General features: G+C 41.8%; 1 protein-coding gene across 6 annotated transcripts in view; it reads left to right on the top strand.

Moving 5' to 3' along the window:
- htr4 (5-hydroxytryptamine receptor 4) overlaps positions 1-21206 on the top strand; it is a 303234-nt gene that overhangs the window by 180623 nt on the left and 101405 nt on the right. For all 6 annotated transcript variants that reach the window (XR_013491847.1, XM_078169575.1, XM_033633634.2 and 3 more), the window contains exon 5: positions 17993-18146. Coding sequence is in view for 5 of the 6 variants with exons in the window: in XM_078169575.1 (XP_078025701.1) it covers positions 17993-18146 (154 nt within the window). In the remaining variant the exon portion in view is untranslated. The remainder of the gene's footprint in view (positions 1-17992; positions 18147-21206) is intronic.

Here is a 21206-nt window from a genome sequence, read left to right as displayed (position 1 = left end):
TGTGAATCCCTGCGTGTGTTTCAGAATGGCTTGTTAATCATCGCTGCTCTACACTGTGTTCATCTGGCAGTGACTGAGCAACAGCCTTGTCATGGAAGCATGAAGCCCACCCTCCAGTGACCCCCCAAGTTAGCACCATTAGCTCTGTCAGCCCTGTTGCTGTTATTAGTGCTGTTTATTGAATCAGCTCATAGACTGTATATAAAGATGGACAACATGACAGTGATCTGAAAGTGAAGCCAAAACATCTCAATCGCCCCCTGGTGGCTGGATGCAGTATAGGTCATAAACCCCCCTATACATGTGAGCATATCAGACATGGACCAAACTGAAACTCCAAGTACATGTCCAATAAAATGTTCCCAAAGATGGTTTCTGTCATTTTATGTAGTTCTTATCACACTGATGTTCAAGTGCTCATGTTTCTGATAAGTTTGATTTGAATTAGTTATCTGATGCTATAAAAAGGGGATGCGGCATCACAGCCATATCAGGTGTGTTTCGACCTAATTTTTGTACAGTGGGAGGAAGTGGACACACATCGTCCATCTTTATATTCAGTTTATGAGTTAGTTATGTTAGCTGCCAGCTAACTGGCTGGCTTAGCCACCTTCATGTTGTGAACCATGTGCAGACTATTCCCGACCAGACCCTGAATCATAGACTTGCTAAGAATGTCGTTTACAGCTCCTTTAATGAACCCATAACAGGTGACTTCATCATCAAATCATGTCATGTCTAGTTAACTCATGTAACTTATTAAAAAAGAAATGCCACCAATGTGCTTCATAGACAAATAATATTCATACCAATTTGTTACAGAAACAAGGACCCCCCCCCCCCGAAAACCTCAGCTTGCTACTGGCCCAAGATCCTCATTATCCATTTTAATTTAAATTACCTCCAGTAACAGAAACAGAAAAATACTGTTTTTCTTTCAACCAGCTAATCAATATGTTATTCATTCTGATGGATTCAGTTTTTTTCCACAATACCACCACAAAGAGGATAATCAGATTTGGTGGGGAATGTCCTGGACTGGTTTGTGGCATGATATTAAAAGAAGGTGCTTCTCTTTCACCACAAACACACCACAAGGTTTCAGACATCCTGGTGACAGCTGAGTGAAAGGCTGATGGACAAATATTTAGAAGAGGAGAGGGGAAGGTACGGAAGGCTGCTGATGTCATTTGTAGCTTCCAGCATCCTAAATAAAACGGATTTTACGAGGAGAGAGCAAAACAAGAAAATAACAGAGCAGGAAAGAACACAGCACAGTTTCCCTGGTATATGATTATTATGAATCTCTAAGAGGAAGCATCTGTTGACTGCATCACTGGAAGAGAAGGAACATAAACACAGAGGGAAACAATGAAAAACTTTTGAATACATAATACAGAAGAGTTTAGAGGAAAAAAACAAACACAAAAACAAAAATGACAAACATTTCGAGCACATTTCCATTGACATATTATTTATTTTCCCCTGCTGTCAAATACTGTCACTGCATTCAATATGGAGAGAATATTTCCTGACCCAAAAACCAATGCTCTGTCGAGCTGTTGACAGAGCGTTACAGAAACACAACGTGGCGTAAACATGAATGGAAAGAAAAATGTCCGCCGGCCTGTGTTGGGACACACAACGTTTCATGTTTGTGGTGGTGGCAGCCATCTTATTTTAATCACTTTGACTCGGTTAGTTGCTGAGGAAATTCAGCCAGAGATCTTATCTCATGACTGCCAAAAACCTTCTTGCACACATCAGATACAGTATTTATTTATTTCAAATTTGATCTACTAGTTTTCGTCCTTATCAGTACCATCCCAGGGGCCTCTTGGCAAGATGTTCGTGAGAAATCAGTTTCATAACGTTAAGTATTTTTTCCTCCATATACACTCTGAGGGCAGTGGTGCAGTGGTTAGCATTGGTGCCTCACAGCAAAAGGGTCTCTGATTCAAACCCAGGGTGGGGAGCCCTTCTGTGTGGAGTTTGCATGTTCTCCCCGTGTCAGCGTGGGTTTCCTCCAGGTGCTCCAGCTTCCTCCCACAGTCCAAAGACATGCAGGTTAATTGGTGACTCTAAATTGTCCGTAGGTGTGAATGTGAGTGTGAATGGTTGTCTGTCTCTATGTGTCAGCCCTGTGATAGTCTGGTGACCTGTCCAGGGTGAACCCTGCCTCTCACCCAGTGTCACCTGGGATAGGCTCCACCTAGGGCTCTGACGGTATGTATTTTTTTTCTCACAGCGGTGACAGAGTAACGTGCGGTATGGCGGTGATACGTCACAGCCCCCCACCCTCTTCATATTTCCTTGAGAAACTGATACTTCTTTCCGACAAATACGGCATATTGCCTCATCCAAATTCACTGGCTGCCCCTTGTCATCTGGCACAAATCCAAAATGTGCCCAAATTGGCGACTTAAAGGAATACTCCATAAGGAGTTATGCCCTTTCCCTATCATTTTCATATTGAGACAACATGATGGACATTGTTGCCTACAGTAAAAGAGAACAAATAAACGTTACAGAAACCCTGAAGCTGGCATTCTGCACGTGCATTTAAAATAAACATGTTTAAACATTAATTGGAAAAACGAGAGTCCGTTTTAGTCGTTTTAGAAGAAGTTTGATACATGAACTATAGTGTGTTTACATCCTGCGCAGAGGGATACACCGGTGAGCAACAGCTGCAGCTGGCTCTGGGACAGCTACGCTAGGTCACTCAGTAAAAGCAAACAAAGACACGACACAGACGATATTACTCACTCTACTAAAAGCTGTCCATCAGCTCCTGCAGGCCTGGGCGTTTTTTCCAGTTTTACTTAGTGATTGCTGCAAAGTTTTGACTCCTTGTGATGCACTCTCTGCTGCGGTTTTCCTCCTGATGATATATCTCCCCAACGATGGTAGCACCGAAACCCATTCTGTGCAGCAAAATGATTCCACCTCCGTAGGAATATGTTAGCTAGCCCCGCAGCTACACCACCAGTCCTCCCCTGGCCTCCGTCTTCCCTCGGCCCGTTGCTGCTCCACCGCTCTGGAGGATTCAGCCTCTCTTCTCGCCCGCTCAGCATCCAACACATGGAGTATACTCTGCCTCAAACAGGTATGACTCTGGGTCTGTGTACGCTACAAGAAACTCCTCAAAATCGCGTTCAAAGTCGTCCATTGCAGCTATTATAGTCTGGAGATATTGTTAGGTAAATAAACAGCTGAGTTTTGTTTACAGGCTACATCTGTGCCTGTGCCTGCTCACCGGTGTATCCCTCCGCGGATCACAGTGCCGGACATACTTACCCCAATGCTAACCGCTGAGACACAGCCACTGGACGTACAGACACAAAAACGATATCCATCATGTTGTCTCAATATGAAAATGATAGAGAAAGGGCATAACTCCCAAATTGTTGGAGTATTCTTTTAACCTTTTTTTTTTTTTTTTTTTTTTGTGCGATGACCTCTTCACCGTGGTAGGCATCACATGACCGCGGTATTGAAGTGATGCGGTTATTGTCACAGCCCTAGCTCCACCCCCCTAAGACCCCCTAACAGGATACATGGTTATGGTAAATGAATGAATGCATGCTTCTGGGGTACAAAGAAACCTGAAAAATGGAGAAAATTCTTGATGGATCAAAGTAAAAGGGGGCAACATTTAATAACAGAGAAAGTATATCAAAACATCTATTTACAAACTCTTATGCAACTCATGCAGAATAATCTAAGTCTCATTTATCCAGTCGTATGCACAGTACTTTCCAAACACATGCATTCCTGCTAAAACCCTCGTATTTAAAAATTAACTAAAAGTGAAACTTATCTTTGCTCTCTTCAAAGCCAAACTCCAAGAAAAAATTGTAATCTCACCTTGCTGAACAAGGTCGCTACTGGTCCACTGCTGCCTCAATCAGTTTGTTTGTTTGAGTTATTGTGTGACATTGGTGAATCTAAACTAACCCTAAAAAACACCAAAGTCACAAAATAACACTAACACACAATCTACTGATTGATGTGGTGGTAGACCAGCAGCCCCCCTGTTTAGAGAAGTAAAATGACTCCTTTTGTGAATGAAGACTGGCTTTGAAAAGAACATAGATAAGTTTTACTTTCTTTGCAGTTCCCTGTTGGAAAGAGCTGTCTGTTTGGAAAATACTGAACATACGACTAGATAAATGAGACTTGGATTATACTGCTCCAGTTGTGTGAGAGTTTGTAAAAGGATGTTTTGATATAGTATTGCTGCTGTTAAATGCAGCCCCCAATGACGTCACTTCATCAAGAATTCTCTCAGTTTTTGGTTTCTTCCTTCACCATGGAGGCATGCTAGAAAAACTTTTTTCCCCCACAAGTTCAGCATAACATGGGCTGAGTAACTGATACACAAATGATAATTTGGGTGATGAAGTATTACTTTAATGAACAGAATCTGCAAAGTAACTAGTCAGAAAAAAATGACTCTTGCCCAGTGTCAGCTGATATAGGCTCCAGGCCCCCGCGACCCCTAACAGTATAAGCTGTCCTTGTGATTAATAGTTAAGCCACTAAATTGTTCAATTCAAGCCAATTAATTTTACTATTATTAAATTATTGTTGCTATAGAGTGTGCCAGTAAACCCGGAACTCCGTTAGCGCTTTTAGCACTTCCGGTTCTCTCGTCTAAAAGTCAATACGTTTTTTGAATGGGATTTTGGTAAAATGCCTCAAATAAGGTCTGTGGTTAACAAAAGCTTAAGCGAGTTTCAGGTTTTGTTCTACGACATAAAACACATCAGTAAATACCCTGCCTGTGAATTTTGAAGCTTTTACGTGTCGTAAAAAAGGCGGTTGCTAACAAGTTGCTCAATACGACTACAACCCTGTCGGGGACATTAAACGTCATCACCCCCGAACAGGCGAGAGTGCTGGCAGTCCGCCATTACAGCTTCTTATTTAGCTTAAACAGTGCGACCGTGGAGTAGTCATGTAGTCCGCTAAAGCCTAACGTTAGCTTTTTACTTCTGGCGATCGCATTTAAGCTTCAAATGTGGTATCATAAACATCAGTATCATAAACTTGTGTTAGCCACAGAGCTTATTTTCTGACATAATCCAAAACGCAATGCAAAAATCACATTCACTTTCTCTTCCGGGAACCAGCACGATGCTAAACTTCTGGGTTTTGATGTCAGCCCTGGCACACTCTATTACTATTACTACTATTATTAAAACAATGTAAAATCAAATGTTCAAAGTAGCCCATAATGACTCATCCACTATTTTCCAGCAGAGAACCATGGCCATCCCAAAAAAATGAGAAAAATGAGAAAAATGTAGACATCCAGAGAAGAGTGTTCTGCAACCCAGAGAATCCAATGGACACCTAAAATGATGAGCCGTTGATTTTACACTTTAAATTTTAAACTTTAAAAGTCAATTTCTGATTTGTTTCAATGCCTGGAGTTGGAACACTCAGCTTTTGAAACTGTGCTCTTCCAGCCTATGATTGTTCTGCAGTTTTATGCAACAGGATCTTTCCAATCAATTATTGGTGGGGTATTTTATGTTCACAAATCAGTGGTGTGACACGTCATTCACCAGGTTTCAAATGCCTTCCTCTGACCGATATGGTTTCATGTTTTCTTATCATTCATATATTATCTTATCTGCCATTTTTTTACTACCAGGCCAACGTGTGAGAGGATACTTACGTGTGACAACAGGTAGCCTCGGCTATCACAAGAGCACGTTCAAGCAAAAAAATAGTGTCTATGGAAACGGTAGAATTTTACTGCAGTAAAATCTCTTTCAGTGCAGTTGAAGCCTAAATGTCTTTCTCTGACTAAGGAAACCTTTTAAGACACCCTCAAATTATTTCCTCAGCAAAGGAAAAACTAAACCTTAAGGGTCATACTTAGGATGAACTTAAGGTGTTTTGTGCAGCTGGCCCCAGCTTCTTAAATGTGAATATTTTCTGGTCTCTTTACTCCTCTATGACAGTGAACTGAATATATTTGGGTTGTGGGCAAAACAAAACGTTTGAAGACATCATCTTGAGCTCTGGGAAAAGCTGATCGACATTTTCCACCATTTTTTGACATTTGAACTATTTGATACAATAATTGAGAGCTCAATGGACAATGAAAATAATTGTTAGTTGCAACCTACTGTAGACAGCTGTATTGATTCAAATAGGAGAGTATCTGTACTGTCAGAGTTACATGAATGGAAAATTCAGCTGAAACGCCTCCTGTGTAGACACGCTGTTAGACGAGTATTAGACCCTTAATTTGAATTCCTACAATAAGCTCTTTTCACAGCAGATATTTTGACTTGTCATAAAAGCACAGGTGTTGCTAATAACAATTCAGGTGCCCCAGTAAAGTCTGACAGTGTGACAGTAAACCAGCATGAACAAAATCAAAGCAGCTAAATGGAATTTAGCCATCACTCAGGTTATTATTTACACCTGCACTTTAACTGCTGTGACACAGGCCTTTCCTAATCCAAATCCTAGTTCTTGTGGGTTTTTGTTACCCTTGTGGATTTTTTCTTAGCCTGACCTCTGACCTTGAAGCAGGTCAGAGGTCACTGTCGCTGCTGAAACAAACAGAAAAACAGAAATATTGAAAACAAGCTGAAAGCAGAGGAAAGAGGCAGCTTGAAACGTCACTTGACGCTCGCAGCACACAGAAAAAGAAACATCTTTTGCCTCCGGTGTATGTCGTCTTCAAGAACTTGGCTGACAGACAACACAAGCTTGTGTTTGTGACAGAGGCAGAGAAAGAAAAGAGAGGCATACTGAGAGGAAAGGAGGAGGAAACGGAGAAGAAAACAGAGAGAAAGTGAGAGAATATAGAAACTAAGTGAGCAGCTGCAGGATGAAACTCCTCATTCAACCTCTGTCAGCTGACGATGCTGAAAGAGACTGAATGGAAACGAATTAAGACTAAAAATACCAGAGCCGCCATAAGGAGGATGCTCCAGCACAAAGGCATTCAGGCAAGAGGCTAACACAGACAGAGGCATGTAGACTGAGAAAACAACCGGAAAACTGAGACAGCAGGATAAAGGGACTGTGAAGAGAGAGAAAATGCAGATAGAGAAATAAAAAACATACATTTACAAAGAGCGTGAATAAAACTGCATAGTTTCATATTTGGAATCAGTCTTTATGACTTGATTACAGATATTGATGCTAATATGGTGCCAAATCAAACATTTATGTGACAGACTTTTGTACTAATAATCTGTTGTTTGCAGAATGGATGCTGCTTTGAGCACTGTGTTTGAAAAACTGCACATTACAATAAAACAAAATATGCAACATTCTTCTTTTATGAGTAAAGTGCAATGGTCTCAACCCATCGAAGGACTCTCCATTTTTCTGTTTTTAAAAATGACAAATTTTTTGTTCTGTTATCAGAATTTTCTCAAAACAAAATTGAAATATTTTATATCCAAAGCCAGGCTGTTACTGCGACCTGGTCTCACTGTGATGTCGCCAAAAACCGGCACTTGATTAGTGACTTCTGGGGTCAGACACTGGCGGAAAAAAGCTGTCCTTTCACTTCAGCATAATAAGCCGCCGGGCATCAAGGGGAAACACAGCAGGACAACAACAAAAGTTAAGGTGGCAAAAGTCCAAGTAGGGCGGGTGGGAGGGGTGGTGGATGGGTCCAACAACCACTGACTTTCACCTGGGAGAGCGGTGTTCGCCTCGCGGGAGATTGTAAAGCCAAATCCTGTTCTTTTTTGTCCTAAAACCAATCACATGCTTTTGCTGCCTACACTCAACCATGTGTGGGTATTGGCAAAATGTAACCACGCGCATTTGTTGTTAAAGGCAAAAAAAAAAGAAAAGGAAAAAAAAAGTTTGGTTTGTACCGACGTAGCGCTTTTATATTGAAAGAGACTGTATACACACTGTACATTTCCTGTGAAAACAGAAGTGTATTTTGAAAGAAGACAATGCATGTAACAGGCTGAAGTTGACACGGCGTCCCAGAATGTCAACAACCACCTCAACAACCTAGTTTATAACAGTTGAGGAAATGATCTCCCTACAGGTCTACTCAGTGGCTGTTCTGGAGCTTTCAGTCAAATCTCACGGTCTTCATCAGCAGATTAAGTTTGCCCAGTTGTCATGGAATTCTATTTTTCCCTGAACACTTTGAGTAATCTACCTTTGTGCTGTGTGTGCTGAGTGGGGTCTCATCAGGGGCCTAACAGCTAATTTCTATCCTGGGGCCACGTAATATGCCAATGCTGCCGTGTCTAAGTAGCATGGTTCTATATTTGAAGTAATGGATGTACAGTAACAGTAGATATTGATGATCATCATGGGTGGAAAAAGTCATTAAATCTTTAACTTAAGTAAAAGTAGCAACACCTCAGTGTGAAAATACTGTTACTCTTACTCCTGGGTAACAGAATGGTTTAATTTGGAGTAGCCTAATTTTATAGCCTTTGTTTTCAAGTTGTTGTTTTACGCCTCTGTGACGGCATCATGTTTTTGGGCTGTCCGTCTGTTTGTCTCATTCTTGTGAACATGATATCTCTTAGTTAAAGAAAAGTACATAAGTTTAAGTTACAAAATGTACTTAAAGTATTAAAAGTAGAAAGATATCATCATTCACAGATTGATTTTTATTTTGTATTTATAATCTAAATCTGCAGAGTAACTAAGCTGACAAATAAATGTTGTGGAGTATATATAAAGTAGCATATAATGGAAATACCCAAGTAAAGTACAAGTATCTCAGAACTGCACTGACGTACAGTTGTTAAGTGACTGCACAGAGCTGTACTGATGATCAGACATGTCATGTTTTTATTTGTACGGATGAATACTGCTGTGACATTACTGCCTGATGAAGACTTGTGTTAATAAACTAAGAGTTGAGTGCTGCAAATAGAAGAAGATCAGAGAGAGGAGATGAGAGTCAACTGGGAATCAAATTAAATTACAGCACTTTTCTGAAGGACTCTGTGATGTCGTTCACTCAGAGTCAAACGCATCACAGAAAGCAACGAGACCGGCAAAGAAACAGAGCGAGGGCTGAACACAGTGAAGTAGAGTCATCCCCTCGCTTTGATACTGTGCCTGTGTTTATTCTGCATTTCATTGTGTCCTTAATGTCACTTTTCTGCATGAGAATGAGCCACTTCACGAATCACCTGCCACTGCAATGTCCAAACCTGCCAACAGTGATTTATTTCCCTGTGAAAGAAAAGGAGCAGATGCAGATGAATGACAGGACGGCAACACTCTTCAGTCAGGGTAATTAAGTATTTGACACGTGTCACTAAAGATCACATTCTGACCCAGTTTCTCGAGCCTGAGGCTGTGGTGCTTCATTTTTCACACAGACTCAGAGTTTCTGTCCTGACATGCAGGTAATTGCATTTGATTGCATACACCTGCTACCTGCCAGCTCAGGTGGATTGAATCTGGCTGATGATCTGGCTCAACTACAAGATACAAAAACCAACAAGATTTTGATGTTGTCGGTGATCTAAGTTTAGTGTTAGTCTAAGTTGTCTCAGCAAAAAGTAACTCTGACAGAGATTCAGCTGTTTGTGCCTCATAGGTGTCTGAACAAAATAGTACCACAGAAAAAGCTATTTTCATTTTAAAGACAAAACTCTTTTTTTTTTTTCAGTCATACACACTTAATTTTTAAGTGACACTTTATGTTTATTAAGGATTTTATGATCTCTTTATAATGAACAATAAGGCCGGGATGAACTCCTGATTTTTAAATATTACAATTCTGCAAGTACTGCAATTTAATTTTACAATTTATCACATTTTTGGTTTACTTTTTAAATTCTAGACCATCGAAAATGTTAAGTCAAGCACTTCTCGAGGCTGTTTATCTTGAGGCATAGTTCCAAAAACAATCCACATCCCATTTCTCTTTTATTCTTAATGAAATAAGATTTGTTTCTGTGGTCTTATTTTTAACAATTTTATATTATTAATCACTCTGTGACCATGCTCAATAAAAGGTGTGAAAGCAGTGCTACATAAATGTACTTTACTTAATAAAATGTACATGTATAGTAGAATTAATTTAAAATATATATATTCTTTTTATAGTAAACTTAAGGCCCTGACAGGGCAGCAGTTGGCTGTCGGTCAATGCTGGGCTATAGGTGAGCATCTGTCACTCCTCCTCCTCCTCTGTGTGGTGCATCCCACTGTTGCCTCTCGTCGCCCCCGTTGCCCTTCATTTCCACTTGCAGGTGTAGAACGTACAAACTTATTGACCGTCAGCTGTCGTCTTCGCAGTGTGTTCATGTGCAACTTTTTGGTCGAGACAGGGGGACATCAGGCAACGCAGCTGGGGGGGGGTTCATCATGGCTAGTTCCCTGAAGTCAGTTTGGTGTGTCTGGACCTTTAAACTGCTGCATTCAGCTGTCCAGGAAGTGTCGTCGATTCATTTGTGGTGACTGTTACAATCATATTGGAGCTATAGTCAGCCTGCAGTGGTTTAACTGTGAGGAGCTGTAACATGTTGCATATTAATTTTCCTTTTTTTCTATTTAAAAATTTTAAATGACCATTTGCCGGGGAGAGAGCAGACAGAAGCTCTGAAGATGCTTTTAGCGGCTGTAGCCATTGAAATTCAGCCTGTGCACACCTCAGCATGGGGCTCACTGCAGGACTGGTCTAACTCCTGGGTATTCAACAGGGGGCCCAGGATCCCTGGGGGTCCTCAGAGTTAAACACAAAATTATTTGATAAGTTTTTGCTTTTTTTTTTTCTTTTAAAAATTAGAATGTCTGAAAATACACAATAACATGGGACTAACATATTTTCCCTTTTGCAACAACTTTGCACAAACTTGTGTCCACCCTGCCCCAGCAGTCGCTTGTGTCTATCCTACAATGCCCCCGCCCACTCTCTACCACCTCTACATGAGTGTTTTCTTTACGAAAAAGCTAAACTAAGACATTCACTTTCATAGACTGGATAGATTATCAACTGTGATGTATTTATCATTTGTCTCACTTTAGTACTTCCTGGTTGTACAAAGAGCTGTTCAGAAAGTCACTAGTGCTGCAGTTTGAGTGAATGTTGTGACATGAGAACCATTTAAATTTTTGAGTTGTCACGTTATCGGTATCCCGGCATACTCAGCGAATTATTCAATTGCTTCCAATATACAATGAATAGGGAGCAAATTTTTGGTCACATATAATGGGCATGCAATGCAATCTTATGCTATATGTGTAGTAAGGGATCCCTGCTCCTTCTCTCTACCAATTAAGGGATCCTTGGCCTAAAAACTTTGAAGGCCCCTGGTCTAACCTTTGCAACAGCAGCAACAGAAAGTGTGAGTATGTAATATGAGTTACTATGCAAGCTTCTTGTTCTCGCTTTGTTTTTCTTGAAATGGATATGACGTCACGTTGCTCATAGACTCCTACAATAAAGTGGCAACTTATTTCCACCTCCATATTTGAATTATACGGATGCGGCAACTATGCCTGTCACAATAACAAATTTTGCTGGACGATTAGTTGCATCAGAAATGAATGCGATAAGCAATAATATTGCATAATATTGTGCTTTTAAGACCATTTTTATTATTGTTGTAATTTTGCTGTTTTTAGACCATTTTTAAACTTATATAATGATAATAAAGGCATATTGATGCAAGTACACCTTTTTAAAGAGAAATAAACATTTATTTAACAAGAACATTTACGAATGCAAAAAAGACAATTTAAATATCTGAAATAACACGTAAAATTATCGAAAGACATACAAAAAAATAGACTGTCAGCCTCTCTCTCTCAGGTGTACAGTTAAGTTGGTCATATTTGCTCTTTTGTTGAGATGGTTTTAGAACAAAACCGGCACACTGGCTTGTCCAAATTACTGCGCTCCCCTCTGTAATCTGGTTTAAATCCAAAACACTCCCACACAGGACCCGTGGCATTTGATTTAGGAACAAGTTCCCTGTCTTTCTCTTACGCTCAACTCTCTGTTTTCTTCTCCACCCCGTCTCCCCCTCACGAAGATCGCACTGTGTGTGTGTAGTCCATAGCCCCGCCTCCCCCACAGAGACAAAGACACTCAATGACAAGAGCTTTCCCTCCGTTCATTACGCTAATGAACCAACTCACCTGGCTGCCAGACAATGCACGGCAGTGAACGCTCTTGTCATCCAGTCTCTTTAGTGGAGAGAGACAAGGAAAACAAACACACATGATTATGGCAATTAATTGCGGCCGGAAGAGTTACCGTCTCCCTTTTAATTTAACGTACAATTAACCGACTTATCGCATATCGCGACAGGCCTAGCGGCAACTGTTTGCTAACATGTCAGAGTTTGTCTGATTGTTGTTTTTTGGGGTTTTCATGAACTAAAGTGCTAAAAAAGACAGTTAATGCATCTTTAATATTCTCATCTGAATACATATTTGTCATAAGAATTATAGTTATATAATTTGATTATGTAACAATGGATTCTGTAGTTGCAGCTGTCTCAAACTCATCCTCTCCCCGGCAGCTGAATTCACACATTTTCCTAACCTTTGCTGAGACTCAGAGGGTTGACTGAACAGTGTGCTCTGCAGCAGCAGTATTAAAGCTAATCCAGTTTATCCCCATCGTCAGTCACTGTTGATATTTTGCTGCCTCCCCTGCTATGGTCCTACCTCATTACCGACTTGCGGTGCGTGGCATTTCGCCGCCATCAGTAATTTGGAGTGGCTGTGTATACTGTGTGTGGTCTGTATGTGCTGTGGCATTAAAAAAGGTCAAGAGACCCTCTCTATTTGAATTGCCAAAATAGATGTTTTAAAAGGTTGCAAATGGATTCTTGAAGTGTGGCTGTGGAGGCTTGAATGACACGGATGTCTGAATACAAATGTCTATACACACAAACACACACGTGCACTAAAGCACAGTATGTCTGCACTTGAATACATACAAAGACGCAACATTATGCAGAGATGCACAAAGGCGCACACACACACATACACTCTTACACACATGAACCTGGGGAGGATTAGAAGCAGACGTTGCACGGTTGAATGGCAGCATGTCCTGACCGTGAGCACTTTAAATGGTCCCTGTTTCCTTTTGATCTACAAAACATTTCTCTCTGTTTATTTCTGACATTTTTATTCAGACAGTATTTATATGGAGGCTGGTTTCTGAGAAGTGACGAAACCAAAGTATGTGGTCGCATTCCACGTTCATACGCTGCTGCGGGACATCTGATTATATCTCCACCTCAAACATGAGAGACGGTTCAAATCTGCCTCGCTGCAAATTTAAGTTTAGACGACTTTCATTACTTTAAAAATATACTAAAAAAGAAAGCAGCTTCATACAGATAACTAAAGAACATAATTTAAATGACAAAAACATAAATTAGGTGAAAAATACATGAAATTAAAAAGCAGTATTTACTATGTTCTATATTTTTTTATAATGAGAACTGTGTACAGTAGATTTACATGCACCAATTTTACCAAATGGAACTTATGCTGCCTACTTTACCAAAAGAAAATAGTAAATAATAAAATCTAATATTTCCTTTTTTGTTTTTTGAGATTTTCCTGTTGCCGCCTCACCGCTAGATTTGTTTTTGAATTTCTTCCCTTTTCCAGGTGAAATGCAAACTCAGAACCCATTGACTATTGTCTGACAATAATTTAGTTTTTTTTATTTTTGGTTAACCTGCAAACTGTAAACTGGTTGATGGTGAAACAGTCCAGTCGTAGACGTCTCTCAACTCCAATTCCATTCTCAATTTTAAGTTGTTAATTGAATTGTTAACAATGACTGCTGCACAGAAGAGGAAGTCTTAGTGCGGATAAACATTATCTGGTTATCAGCTGGCTGACCCAGAACTTCCTAAATATTGGACAGTGCCCAGAGAGGCTAAACTATGGTCAGAACGAGACGATTGGTACCAAGATTGCTGGGAGTGCTGAATATGAACCATTTAATATGTATGTTTTTAAAGTTAGACAGTGAGTGAGTAGAGGAGTCAAATACTTGTAAAACTTCAATTAGTAGCCCTGGCTATTATTCGCTTAAATCACTGAACTCCAAAGGCCTATATTTGGGACAGGCCTTTAATTGATTGAACTGTGGAGAATCTAACCAATCTAACCAAGCTAATCATATGTAGCATCTCCATGATCAAAGCAGCTAACTAATGTTAGCTCAAGTGGCCAATAAACCGGTTTTATACACCCAAGACCTCCTTAAAAATGAACTGCTTGGCAACCAAACCAGTAAGCTTTGTAAAGCTGCAAAGAGACGAGATGATTCCCTATAGCTTTGTCTTTTGGAGTGACTTCTCTACTATTGAAAGTCCCCAAAGTCCACGTATACAGGTGTTAACACTGACACTGCCTGATAAGACCCCTTCTAAAAAAGCTGTTGGCTTGATTGACAGCTTCCTCTAGCTCCTTGAACTTGTTAAGATAAGACAGTTTATACTGTAATCATTGCTCAGCCTTAGAGTTCCAGCCAACCTGACCAGAGGTCTAATCAGCTAAAGTAATTAAAAACACCTGTGTGGGTAAATATGAGAGGAATTACCTGATTCTAATTTCACACTACATGACTTTCAGAGTCGTCAGATATCGGCACTGTTCACACAACACAACTTGCCTTAAACTCAGGGGTCTTGAAGCTGTTGTGGTTTTTACACTACATATCTGAGTGGTGATGGGTCACACACCACAAGATCTTTCACCTGGAGACATCCCCAATAAGTACACCATGTGATGTGTGTGTTGAAGCACAGTCAGGGGTTGGGTGGGTGATTACTTCAAAATATCAAAGTCAGTAAGTGCCAAAGCAGTGTTCTGAGTAACTTATAACTTACAGAAACATTGTGTGCAGTAGTTCACCTCCCACCTTCTCTGCCCCCTTTTAGTCACTTCCTCTTCGTCTCTCACAAACACACCATGGAAAGTTTGTCACTGCTGCTTATTTCTGTCCCCAACCTGTGTATTGTGCTCTCATTGGCTGTCGCTCGCCTGTTAGATATCTGGGGACCGTCTGCGATGCATCAGCGAGCCTGATTTCAACAGTTCACACATAGTGCTCAAGCACTGATTTGCGAGCGCCAAGCCACCGCTGGTGTGCCTCTGATCTGGGGCTTCTGTTGGGAAGCTCCAAAAATTGTTGGCAAACGAAAAATCAGGGCTGAAGTCGTGTTGTGAGGCAGGCGTGAAATGAACAAGTGGCTTTCTTGGAGGAAAAAAAGCAATATGTAATGGTTTAATAGGCAAAGAGGGGCACATTCTGTTTTTACAGGCACATTTCATTCATAAAGTCAAGTCATAGTGCTCTACATAATGCATGAAACATAATTTTATTTTATATATACTTTATTAATCCCTGAGGGGAAATTCAATTTTTCACTCTGTTGTCAATTACACACAGGTCCGAACACACACATGCACAAACAGGACCTATACATGCACTAAGTGGAGAAATGTCAGAGTGGGCTGCCCATGACAGGCGCTCTGAGCAGTTGGGGGCTTCGGTGCCTTGCTCAAGGGCACCTCTCCAGCCACCAGTCCACGCTCCATATTTTGGTCCGGAGGGGGACTCGAACAGGCGACCCTCCGGTTCCCAACCCAAGTCCCTATGGACTGAGCTACTGCCGCCATTAAAGGAATGAATGAAACAGTTACATTAAAGAAGTAGTAAAAGTCGACTCCCACATGTCGACTCAAGCTCCATGCAGCTCTGAAAATCATAAACACACTGAGGCATGACGTGAATATACACACATACGGTGGCACATCTGTAACATGCAGAGGCACAGAAGCACACTGGTACACACACACACACACACACACACACACACACACACATATACACACACACTTAGACACGACAGGTTAGAGGGTAATGGAGGTCTGAGTGGCTCGCTTGGTTGATTTCATCTGTTCTCTATCACACTGGAACAGGTCTGAGTGCTCAGTATCTACACACACACACACACACACATACTCACACAGTCATTGACCACTGCAGGTAAAATTGCAGATGTAGAGGATTTGTTACAGTAAGCAATCCAGCGCCTGTCATCTGAGCTTCTCATAGAGATAAATACCTCCTTCTTCCTCTTCCTCTTCTCTCTATTTTGACACCATACTTTTTATTATCATCTCCCTCCTTCCGTCCTTCCTTCCTGTTTCCTTCTTTCTGTCCTTCATCCTCTCTTCCCCCTGCTCCTTTTTTCCTATTGTCTTTTTCATCCCTTTTATTCATTTTCTCTTTTCCTCTCCTCCTCCTCTCTCTCTCTGTCCTCATCCCTCTGCCCGCACTCATTCATACCTTTCCGTATCACCCGTTCCATTCATGCAGTTCAGAGCCAGCGTTGTCTCAGCGATATCACTGCCTGACAGCATGCTGCGTCCCGCTGCAGCGTTTGATATCGCGCTCACGCACACACACTTAGACACACACATAAAATGCTGGTGACACACTTGGAGCAAATGTGTGTGTCGGGCAGTGAGTAAGCTACAAATGAAGTGACACAGAAGTAGAAATACAAAGAGATATATATATGTATAAGGATCACTGAAAACAAGCGAAATCCTGTTAGTTTCATTTATTTGAGGAGGCAAAGAACTAAAGTCCGAGATGCTGCCTGGCATCAAAGAGAGAAATACAGCAAGCAGGGCAAAAAATCTAAAGAGAGTGTATAAGAAGGAAGGAAGTGGACAATAGAGACAGATCTGGGTCAGAGTGAGGGGTAAATATATGCTGACAGGCTACCAGCAGATGAATCACATGACAGAGTGTATCCGTATCCAGCTTCTCCATCATTCTCTTGTAGGACTTAGAGCTGTCACGGAGGACAAGTGATGGTCTGCAGACGCTGACAAACTGAACGCCAAGTCTCCAGCAGCAGCAGCAGCTACACAGCAGCCAAGGCCAGCTGACAATTTACTGAGTAATAGTCGTGAAAAGAGGAATTTAGTTTGTTGCATCAGACTGGCTGTGATGATGTCAAGGCAGTCATTGACCTCTGGGCGTCCTTTATTGTTAGATATTAGATAGGCTTTAGAAATGGGAACATAGAGAAAAACTGCTGATTAAAAAAGGTACAAGAGGTAGCTGTGGAAAAAGGTTGAGGTGAAAGGAAAGAGGATGAGGAAAAACAGAGAACAAGAAAAGAAGAGAGGATAATTAGGATCACTGCATGTAATAAAAGGGATACAGAGATGAAGGAATGAAAACCTGAGTACATAAAATGGCAGAGTTGATGAGGGGGGGCTGAGCGAAAGACAGAGACGTGAGGAGGAACCAAGGGAGACATTAGAGTTCTAAAAGATGTTCTAGTGCTTAATTATTGGTGGTTAGCATATTTTTGCAAATGCACTGGCAGCAAACACCCCCTCGCCTTGCCAAAAGAGCTCATTAAGAAGAAAAAGAGAGGGAGCAACAGAAGGACTGAGTGACAGTAGAAAGCACCAGAAATAAGCAGGTATTTCAGCTGTGTCCTCTCGTGCAATCACTCCTCATTATGACCCTCTTTTTTTGGCTGGTTGCAAATTTTAGTCATGTAGGAGTCAAAATTCCTTACACTGCACGTTTGGAACAAAAATGTAAAAAGAAAACAGAGAATTAAAGAGATTTGGCAACCCAGAGGTGAGCAAAAGTATCTCTAGAGTGAGGTTTGTACTTCTGCATTGACTTGACGACATACCTTTGGCACAGGCTCAGCGTACATGGATAGTCTGTGCCGCAGCCTGACGTGCACCGTCCCAAAAATCCCAAGTGTTGTATCGAAGGCAGCTGGACTTACTTGAGTTTCTTGAGGACGTTTCACCCTCTCATGCAAGACGTTAACGACTACTGGTTTTGTACAGCAATTATTTACGAGTACAAGTTTATTTTATTAATTTCTATCTGAAATCCCAGACTGTATCACATTTCTTGTGCCTACATACAGCATGTTATCTTGGTGTATGGATGAGTTTATGGGGTATCCCTTTTACTGGTCCACAGGTACTACGCTATCTGCTGCCAGCCTCTGGTCTACCGGAACAAAATGACACCCATGCGAGTGGCTCTGATGATCGGCGGCTGCTGGGTCATTCCCACCTTCATCTCTTTCCTGCCCATCATGCAGGGCTGGAACAGCATTGGCATCAACCACCTGGTGAGTTTTGCCATGTGTGTGTGCATGTGTGTGTGTACACCAGGGGAAATGATTCACTGAGCAGCCTGTGTTGGTTTCATATGAAGGTGGAGCCGAAAATATTTTACATCTCCACAGGATGTGCCAGTTCATGATGATAATACGCTGCTGTTAAGTGAAAATGGAGTCGCCTGGAGGGGAGAAAAAAGAAGAAGCACAAAAATGAGACAAACAGTCAAAAGAAGACGAACAAAACATGTTTTACATAAACAGAAAAAACAATTAGTGTCTGTGTGCACCGAGAAACAAATTATTGTCCTGAGGAGTTTTGTATTGTTTACAAGATGGAGGAAATGCTTCCTGTGTCACTATGGAAACAACATCAACATGTCAGACACAGAGGAACAAGGCCACTGACACCACAGACATGGAGTCAAGCTGTTTCTTTATTTCCGTCTGAAAATGTAAAGAATTTAACGGATGAGTCAGTGTGTGAGTGTCTTGTTTGTGCAGTTAGGTTTGTTTAATGTTAGAGAGGATGTCAGATAGAACACAGACTAGGGAGGAGAACCGAGGTTTGCCCAACTCAAGATCAATTCGATGGGAAAACAAGTTGATTGACGATTTAAGAAAGAAAAGGCCGAAGGTTTGATCTTGACTTTACAAATGTCAGTTTCACCCAAGATCCACTTCTTGTTGTTTCTAAAGTTTTCAGCCACAGCAGAGATTCCTTCTTCAGCAGATGCAGTTGCTCAACTGCAATTCAATCCACTAAGAAATGTGAAAAGACAAATATAAAACTTTTAACAGGCACTGGACTACAGCACAAATAGACAACTATGTATCCTGAAATACAGGAAAGAAATGATGAGACGGAGAAATGTGGTTCCTGTATCCAACCCCAGGGTGGGGGACCCCTCTGTGCAGAGTTTGCATGTTCTCCCTGTGTCAGCGTGGGTTTCCTCCAGGTGCTCCAGCTTCCTCCCACAGTCCAAAGACATGCAGGTTAATTGGTGACTTTAAATTGTCCGTAGGTGTGAATGTGAGTGTGAATGGTTGTCTGTCTCTATGTGTCAGCCCTGTGATAGTCTGGTGACCTGTCCAGGGTCTGTATCCTCTAACATCATCATGATACATAGCCAGTCACGGTTATAGTTTAACGGTGGCCGGTGACATCAGGGGGAAACATGGCGGGACAAGTTCAGGGCCTCTAGTTTCGCAGACCGAGCGAGGTGGAGGCGCAGTGCACCTGCGCTTCGCCAACTGGGTGTGGCCAGGCAGATTTTGCAAGTTTGGCACACCATGCACGCTGGCGCAGCTACTCCACTTTCCCACCTCCGTCCCTCCTACCTGTGCAAGTCGGAAAGAGGGAGGAGAGAAGGCGTGGAGTGGGTTTTACACACATCACACCAATCAAATGAGCCCCTCTCCTCGCCCTTAAATGCACCGCACGAAGGCATAATGAGAGTTTACTCAATTCGCCATGGCAGAAGAGAGCAGCAGCATCAGACGGCCAAACTTCTCCCAGGAGGAAACTGATGTTTTGGTCTGGGAGGTCCAAGCTTGCAGTGTCCGAATATACGAAACTGCGAGCAGACCTCCACGGGCTGATGATGCAAAGGTAGCCTGGGAGGAGGTCACCACAATTGTAAATCAATGTTGCGTTTCTCTCGTGCGCGCTCTCTCTTTCTCTCTCACAGTCTCACTCTGTTTCTTTTCTTTTGACTTTTCTAAGATGACAGATGCTGAATATTTACTCCCTATCTGATGCTGTGGCTGTTTGTGGTTGGCTGAGAGGGATGTGAACTCATTAGTTTGCAGCTGTGTTAATCAAATCAGGTTGGGTTTCCATTACGCGTGCCAAACGTGCCAAACGGTGCCAATCCCCTTTGATCTGACATCAGATGTGACGGGACAGTCGATATAGAGATACATTTATGTGCTGATTGCAGATAGTTGCATTGAATAGTGGTTTTTTGGGGGGTATTTATTGCATCGTTAATGTGCCTGATATTCTGGAAACCTGCCTGTGAGGTTTTGGTGATGTGTGCGCACTGTCCGCAGGTCAGCCAAACTTCCACTTACACCGGCTGCCCTCCATCTGCGCTGACAGTAGACCTGGTTTCAGTTGGCGAGCGAAGCCTTTTGGCACGAAACTGTCACTGCACCAAGCTGGATCTGTCGACACCTCCCCCTGCTGTGCCGCCACACCCATTTCCGCGCACCTCAGTCTGCCAAACTACCAAACTGAGCGCACTTCGGGTTGCGCTGCTCGAAACTAGCTCTGGGCGGGGTTCGCCACCCTGTGCCGCGCCGGGAAACTAGAGGCCCAAGTGGCCAAAGTCCAAATACGGCAGGCTGGGGGGCTGGATTGGTCCAACAAACACCGACTCTCATCCTGGAGAGCGGTGTTCACATCCCGCACGATTGTAAAGCGGTTGAAGTGGTTTAGACACATTACAAACCTGATATACAGGAAATAAATGTTGAGTCAGGGAGACATAGCTTGCTGCTGAATTCTCCACCATTTTGAGGAGAACAGCAGAGCATGTGCTGCTGACTGCACAGTTTTTTTGACTTCTCTCTAAATTATTTTTTTTCTTGTTAAACATTAAACTTTATTCCCCTCAGGCTTTTAAAAACTCTTCAAATGATAGAATCCAAGTAGGAAGAATCAGTCTCTACACATACTGTAACTCTGTGTGCATAACTTCATATCTCAGCAGCAAAGCCAGAACTTGTGTCGAGGGGTCACTAGATATTGACTTGTTTCTACAAGTCAGAAGCCGTAAAAGTTGGAAATGACTACATTAGAATACAAGCAGCTGCAGCATCCTCCAGATCATGTTGAGTACAGAAGTAGAATTTAGAGAAAGAGGTGCAGGGGTGTTTATTATTGCACCTGAGAGTGCTTGAGAGAGCTTCCAGCTATCTCTGTGAATATGAAGCTGTATACTTGTAACTAAATATGATTCTTGGCTGGATTTTTCTATTCCTACAAAGAAATGTGAACAATCATGATTATTTTTCTGTTGAGAAACATTTCTAGAGTTGGGCATATTTTATTATTTGAAAGTTAGT

Source organism: Epinephelus lanceolatus, chromosome 7 (genome assembly GCF_041903045.1).
Source record: "Epinephelus lanceolatus isolate andai-2023 chromosome 7, ASM4190304v1, whole genome shotgun sequence".
NCBI lineage: Eukaryota > Metazoa > Chordata > Actinopteri > Perciformes > Serranidae > Epinephelus > Epinephelus lanceolatus.
Note: the sequence above shows the minus strand (reverse complement) of the source record. Positions and strands in the feature narration are given on the sequence as shown.